Source organism: Toxorhynchites rutilus, chromosome 3 (assembly GCF_029784135.1).
Source record: "Toxorhynchites rutilus septentrionalis strain SRP chromosome 3, ASM2978413v1, whole genome shotgun sequence".
Lineage (NCBI taxonomy): Eukaryota > Metazoa > Arthropoda > Insecta > Diptera > Culicidae > Toxorhynchites > Toxorhynchites rutilus.
In genome coordinates, this window is record NC_073746.1 from 86,323,539 (window position 1) to 86,331,015 (window position 7,477).

General features: G+C 40.1%; 1 protein-coding gene across 1 annotated transcript; it reads left to right on the forward strand.

Moving 5' to 3' along the window:
• The first annotated feature begins 5,560 nt into the window (after nt 1-5,560).
• Nucleotides 5,561-7,138, forward strand: LOC129773294 (uncharacterized). Its single transcript, XM_055776891.1, has one exon. It carries the CDS (start codon nt 5,594-5,596, stop codon nt 7,136-7,138), a length of 1,545 nt encoding a protein of 514 aa, XP_055632866.1. The 5' UTR covers nt 5,561-5,593.
• The last annotated feature ends 339 nt before the right edge of the window (nt 7,139-7,477 follow it).

The following is a 7,477-nucleotide window of genomic DNA, read 5'->3' on the forward strand; positions in this document are numbered from 1 at the left end:
ATGATCGATCACAAATGCTCTGAACGGCCGAAGCGTGAGTGGAATATAATCTTGGATCAGAGTTAGGTCGTAAGTAGATACCGACGACGTATATGGATCGATGTGGAAGCACTAAGCATATAGCAACTTGCTCTATTTGCTCACAATTCACCAAGGAGACTGCACTGCAGCAAATACTGGCTCTAACTGCGATAAGCACTTCACCGCCCCTCTGAAGATCGCTAGTGGACTCATTACGATCGCAACGAAACACTGAGTAATCTGACGTCAGCTCGACGTCGCATATATCCGGGCGAAGCCATGTTTCGGTGAGCACGACCACGTCATAGTCACAACTCGATAAAGCAAGTTTGAGATCGTTCGTTTTAGTGCGTAGTCCTCTAACATTCTGGTAGTAGATGGACAGGATGGAGACTCCGTTGCAGTTGCAGTGGTGGCTGCTGGCAGAAATCGAAGACGCTAGACGATAAGACTCTGGCGTTCCGCTCGCAGGTTCATTGGCGAGTGTGGAACTGTCGACGGAGGTGCAGCTGAAAACGGGTCGAGTATCAGGAAGCGATGATTGGGCGAACGATATGTACTTGCCTGGCATAGCAGGCTGGAAGCCCCGTTCTGTAGCCACAGACACAGGACCGGGACGACTGCGACGGCTGGAACTGGATTTATTTGGTTGCGACAAAGTGGTCGGTTGAACGGCCGCGACTGTTCTGGGCGTAGAAGGGGCTTCCGTAGTGCTTTTTGATATGCGTCCCGGCGAATGCTGATTTCCATTGAATTGTGTGCGTCGATGCCAGCGATCTTTTCGCAGTAAGTTGCTGGAAGCCGAGGATTGGTCAGAAAGCGTCGAGTTCGTATTGTAAGTGTACTTGCCCGACTGAAAAGGTTGGGCAGCCCCCTCTCCGGAATCGAACACAGGACCGGGACAACGATAAATAAACGATTTCGCGAGATTAGCATATATTTAGTTTTACTTTTTTTCAACTTCAATTGCTTTTACTTCAACCATCTACTGTAAATGTAAATCTCCATTCAAATGTGAAACGACCTGATCTAAATCATTAGCTGCAACGAAAAACACAGTATAATCTGCAAATAATTTTTTTTTTCAAAATATATATTTTTATCAAGGCTCATATGGCGTTAGCCTGACGGGGCCGGGAGTTCAATATTTTGACAGTTTTTCTTATTATCTTATTATCTGTAACCGATTACTCGCGGTCGGCTCAAGGTTAGTATTACAAGTGTTCTCGTAATTGGGATGTTGCTGTCTCCAATGCTCTGTACGTGGGCCCGACACGGGATACTTCCTATTGGGATGCAGGATTATCTGCAAATAAATTGATATCACAAAATCGTAAAACTCCTCGCATGTCGTTAATGTACATCATGAATACACTAATATTCCACACTTCACTTCTTAGTCATTTTTTGCAATACAAGTATAACCCAGTTTAAGCAGTCGATTCAACGTTGATTTAACATACACTCTGAACATGTTATATTAACCCAACTTTTATGCATGTATTGTAATGAATTTATTTAGTAATTAATGAGCTATTGTATGCATCTTCATCTTCATTGTATGTATTTGTCATTCATTCATTCATTATTTCACGCCCCGGGACTCAGTCTTGTGTCGATTTTATTTTGCTGTCGTCTCCCGCCCGATGAACAGCAGACGGGTAATGGATGCAATTGATTAATTTTATTACCAGTAGATTTGGGCGAATCTCATCCCGCCCAAAATCGTTTTTTAGATTCCAATAATTCTGAACATTCACATTTCTCTCCAAACATTTTTTCAAATAATAATTCAATTAGTGATTCACGAAACACTTTTAGAATTCAATGGAATTTAAGATCCTTTTTTTTGTAGATAAAACGGATCACATATTTGATTAATTCAATTCTGTGTGGTTACGTTTTTCGTTGCAAATAAATGTAATGAATTAGTATAGACATATGTTATTCTTATATCGTGGACTTCCGACATATGTGGCAGTAGATTTATTGAACGACCAATGTTTTTTTTCATATCCCTTCAAACTTGTTGCATCTCTTGAGTGTACATACTGCTTTGTCCGCAGATTTGTTTGGTTGAATCTGGTTAATTTCAGGTATTCAATCTCCATATTGTCGAATAAATACTGTTGGAACAATCGGTATCGCAGAAAATGATTATTAACATCCTACTTAATCATAAAACGGTATGCGAAGAATTTAAGCAAACTGACGGCATTGGAATATATGCTTTGTGAGGACCACACAATTATTATCAGAGCGGATAAACGTCCGACTAGAAGTCATGAACATCAATTTAATGTTCCCAAGATAAATTTATCCTTTGAAGGTCGTTAACCTTCCTAAAGATGATCAGATGGGATATATTCCAATGACGTCTGGAATAACTGAACCAACACCTTATGATCGTGATGTTGTTTTTGTTATTGTTCTGATGTTTCATAACACGGCACTCTATTGATTATTCGCCGAAAATGGATAAAAAAAATATCCTTGAATCTGAATCAGTAGTAAAACAAAACGTCAAAAAATTTCACCCATCTGGCTGTATGTTAAGCGCCTTGATTTTTACCAGCTTAAGAGTTCTCGCGAGTGACAGTGGTCGCAAATTGAATTTGCGATCCGGACATGTTTGACCCTGCAAATTCTTCTTCTTCTTCTTCAATGGCACTAACGTTCCTAGAGGAACTTCGCCGTCTCAACGTAGTATTACTTGCGTCATTTTTATTAGTACTTAGTTGAGATTTCTATGCCAAATAACACGCCTTGAATGCATTCTGAGTGGCAAGCTCTAGAATACGCGTGATCACAGTGCAAGTCGGAGGAAATTTCTTGCAAATGCTGCGTATTAATATATGGATGTCCTTGGGGTGATTTATTTACATTGCATTCAATTACAATACGTTCAGGAAATATCACGAAGATAGATTTTGACAAAGCCCAGGCGGCATTAAAGTGAGGCCAGCGCTATTCCCCGTTGCAACATTGACTTGAAGCGCTGCTTCAATGGGAACGTCTCGACGAATCCGCAAAACATCCAGCTGATCGAAACACCGATGACAATCGTCCGCAAAACGTTCATGATGTTGCCCTCGACCAAATCCGACAGCATAACGGTGGAATTAGAACTCGCCGGGGCTCGTTTTTGTGTTTCTAAGTACCCAGATTCCTTATTACTGAAGTAATGTCTTCGCATTCTTCCGCAGCAGACGAGCACGAATCATTGCTTGGCTGTCCAATATGTACCAATGTTGATTGAAGAACATAAATTAAATTGATTTCCATGAATATCGCTTACCTATCCTGAATCTGGTTTAATTCGACCGTCTTCTGTGAAGAAATCAAGATCGAAAAGTAGTGCCGTTCAACTCAATTATATGCTCGGCAATTAGGTTAATAATGTTATGTTTACATTTCCTTCGCGAGTGCCAGTTATGACAATTGTCAAAGTTACCGATACCACGTAGCAAAATGTACCAATCGTTGGTAGGGATGTGTATTACATCTAACATTCATTTTACATACAGTTGGTAATATTTACAAAAAATATGTAAATTCTACTAATGTTTACATTACAAAAATTTGGTAGCTTTTTTTCGCAACCCATTTTCTGGTTGTACGCATGTATCTAATGTTTACATTACAAAAATTTGGTAGCTTTTTTTCGCAACCCATTTTCTGGTTGTACGCATGTATCGATGTTTGAGTTCAACGTAGTTTGACATATACTACAGATGAACTAGATTTTTTTTGTATCGTACACGAAAATTACTCACACGTATAATATAGCGTGCAGTGTGTGCGCTATTTCGCACGCTATTTACTAATACTAACGCGAGGATCTTATAGCAATGATAACCCCTATAACTTTCTAAGTTCGTTGGTTTGAGTTCACGGTGCGTAGACAATAATTCATCCATTAATGATGCAACTACTTTTCTGCACTAGAAATCAAGTTTTCGTTTCACTTTATATAGACGTTGAAATAAGATTGTGTACGCGGGTAAAGTAGAAGTGTGGATTGAAGTCAGTTGAATGAAAAGACAGATTTTTATTCATTAGTCACGTCAATTGGAATAATCATTGACTAGAATAGATCTTCAGTCATCCTCGCTCTCAAACGCTCGTCAATTCATTTCTAGTCAATTCAATGCATGTTGACGGCGAATGTCGAAGTTGTGCTAGTCGAAGCGAAGCAACTGAGAGGAGAGTCGATATTCAATTTTCATTTTTGAAGATTTCGGGCCCTGGGTGTAACTACGTTTTTGCATCAGAAATCGGGTTTTCGTTTTACTTTATATGGACACTAAAATACGATTGTGTACGCGGGCAACGAGATTCATGTCAGAGGGAGTAGTAGTGGTGGATTGAAGTCAAGTTGAATGAAAAGGAAGATTTGCATTCATTCGTCACGCCAATTAGAATAACCATTTGCTAGGATAGATCAAGTCATGTTGACGGCGAATGCCGAAGTAGTCCTAGTTAAAGCGAAGCGACTGAAAGGAGAGTCGATTTACATTTTTCATCTTCGAAAATGTTGGACTCTTAAAGAGTTGCTTACCTTTTACCATGTTTGAACAGACGTGTGGGAGCTACATTTTTAGTACCCAATTTCACCCCATAGCCCTGTTACCGAATCTAAATAAATGAATTTACGTCCTCTGAATGCGTCAGGATTTAGTTCAATAAATGCCACCAGAAGGGCAAATTGCTGTTTTTTATCTTTTTACTCCTAGTCCCAGAAAGTCGATTTTTAACCAAAAAAAAAAGTTTTCGAGATGACAGTAGATCTCGATGTTTCATGCAATTTGAAGACATTTGGCTTCAACTAAATTTTTTTGAAACCCTCGATTTCATGTGTAGCCAACCAATTTATAATTTTCAAGAAACTCAAAATTTGACGGCTGTGTGACACTAGTAAATGAAGTTCGATTGAGCTGATGTTTTGCATAGGGTAGTTTTTCGTGGGAATCAACATTTTTAAGAAAATTTAGTTTGAAAATTCGAGATGACCATTTTCATTGGCACTCTAATGTGTATACGCCAAACCATCATTCACGATCCAACAATTATCCAGCTAGCAGTGGCGAGGGCTTCGGGAGATGAGAGATTGAGAGCTTTAGTTTACAGAATAACTACGTTCACGCAACAATGATCAGAGATGGAGATCGATCCACGGTCGAAAGGAGATCGATTCAACCATACAACTGCTCTGCTCCGCAAGATACATCGGGCTGTTGTTCTATTAATAAGACAACAGTGATCATATAAAGTGTCTCCGCTGTCCAGTAGTCTAATTGCACAATGGAAAAACAGAAAGATTACTCTTACGCCCAACTGGTTACTGTGTAATGTGCTATTTATAGATACGACAAAACATGTGACATGTACACGATTTAAATTCGGCTCTGTTACAGCTAAAATACTAATGAGCCTAAATAAATAAACAAATGGGATAAAAAAAATAGTTCTGAGCCCACAAACTTTTTAAATGACCCTATATTAAAACAAATTTCACACTAGGAGTGTAGTGATCCAAGCAAACATTGCACTAATTAATTGCAGTACCAAAATGTCAGACGCTGAGGAAATTTTCAAATCGAAGAAAATCAAATTATCCGTTTCGAAATTCGGTCAACTAATTGATCCACAAACGATGCAATGTCACGACGTTCACAAATTTACCTGGGAGACGGCGAATCGCCTAACTTTAGAAGTTATCACTCTCGACGCCGCCATCGTAAGTCTCTGCCTTCCAGATAGGGACTTCGCCCCCGAAGAAGTAATTCTTGGTACCGGAAGTCTAGACACGTATCTCCAATATGCTCTTCAAAACCTTTCCTCATCTGTTCAATCAAACCCACTTAAGAAAAGAAAACAACCTTTCCAGCGAATTTGGTCACCATACGTTCGCGGGGCAGATTTGGTTCTGACCAATGTGATTCTCAACGAAAGTTGTAACGCAATGGTTCAAATCAAGTTCGAAGTTACCCCCAATAACGTAATCCGTATCAGCTATCATGTTGCGAGCGACAGCACTCACCGCTTGGATACGACCCATCGGATCGCACTAAACCTAGGAGGTAGACTGTCGGGACATGTCGGCACGTACGATCACGTTGTTCAGTTGAACGCCGGAAGCTACTACAGAGTCGTAGGGAATCGTTTGAGGGAGAGTGACGAACGAAACCCATCGGAGGACTTGGCTGATTTGAGAGTGGCACATCATGTTGGTATGGCTATCCATCGATCGGACCGCGAAGGGTTTAGTGGTGTCTATAAACTATCGGAAATGCCGAGTCGGAAATTCGACGCCAGATTGATTCATGTAGGGTCAGGAAGGGTAATGGAACTTTATTCCGATTTCAAATGGTTGCGGTTCTCAACGATGGACGACTTAACAAATCCAACTGACTCAATCGCTCCGTTCTACGGAAAACTGGGAGTGAACAGAATTGAGCAAATATTCGACATGAATCGATTGATACATTCAGTTGTCCGCTTCGTAGAAGGCGACGAGGACGAGAAGAGTGTTTCGGGAACGATAAATGAGTCGGAAATTCGTCATTTAATAGATGATGTACTCCTCAAGAATATAGAAGAAAAAATTCAAACTCTGAAAGAAGCTGGCATTTTGACAGTAAGGGAGGCTCGTGAAATAATTGAAGACTTGTTGCTTATGAGTTTGGATAGAATCAGCGAAATTAGTATTGACGCAGAGCCGATGAACGAAGAAGGTATTCGGATGCTGATTGAAGATCTAGTCTCGGATATCATACCGAGACCGAGTGTGTACGGCATTGAGGGAACTGAAAGCAAACTTATCAGCGATGTACCAGAGCGAATTTATTCGGCCTCGAGTGATGTTGCTGTTGAAGCGGATTCTGAGACAGTTGATGAAATGGATGTTTTTCATGGATTTCAGAAACACTGCGGTATTCTGCTGCAACTTCGTGCGGTACCTTTTCACAGAAGATGTAAACGAAAAAGTATGTTTTCGCAGCCCAATCACGTTCGGAAGCATCCTGAGCTCGTTTTCAATCACAGCGTTGTTATGAAATTTGGATTATGCAAAATTCCATCTGAAAGCAAAAATAAAACGCGTCCCTCTAAATAGGAACAGAACATATTTGTCTTATCATTTTTTCGAACTGGTTTTTCATTATTGGGTGTCTGTATTTTGCAGCAAATAAAATGGTAGCTTAGGTTTAATATCCTCTTTGGTTGAGCTGGGCGAGGAAATCTTCCCGATATTGGGTACATCCTGAGTAAATATTGAGAATCGCATATTGAGCGGAAATGCGGTTTTTGTTTGTGTGCAATTGCAAAATAGTGAAACTGCTTTCCCTGATGAACCGAACAATCAATGCGAAACCAATCACGGAGCACTATTTCAAGACTTAATCCACACATCATAGTTGGTGCCATCATCTATTGATGCCTGTATCAATATAGT

Bases quoted from the DNA above. Each gene is read 5' to 3' on its own strand.
- LOC129773294 (XM_055776891.1), top strand. From the start codon at position 5,594: ATGTCAGACGCTGAGGAAATTTTCAAATCGAAGAAAATCAAATTATCC.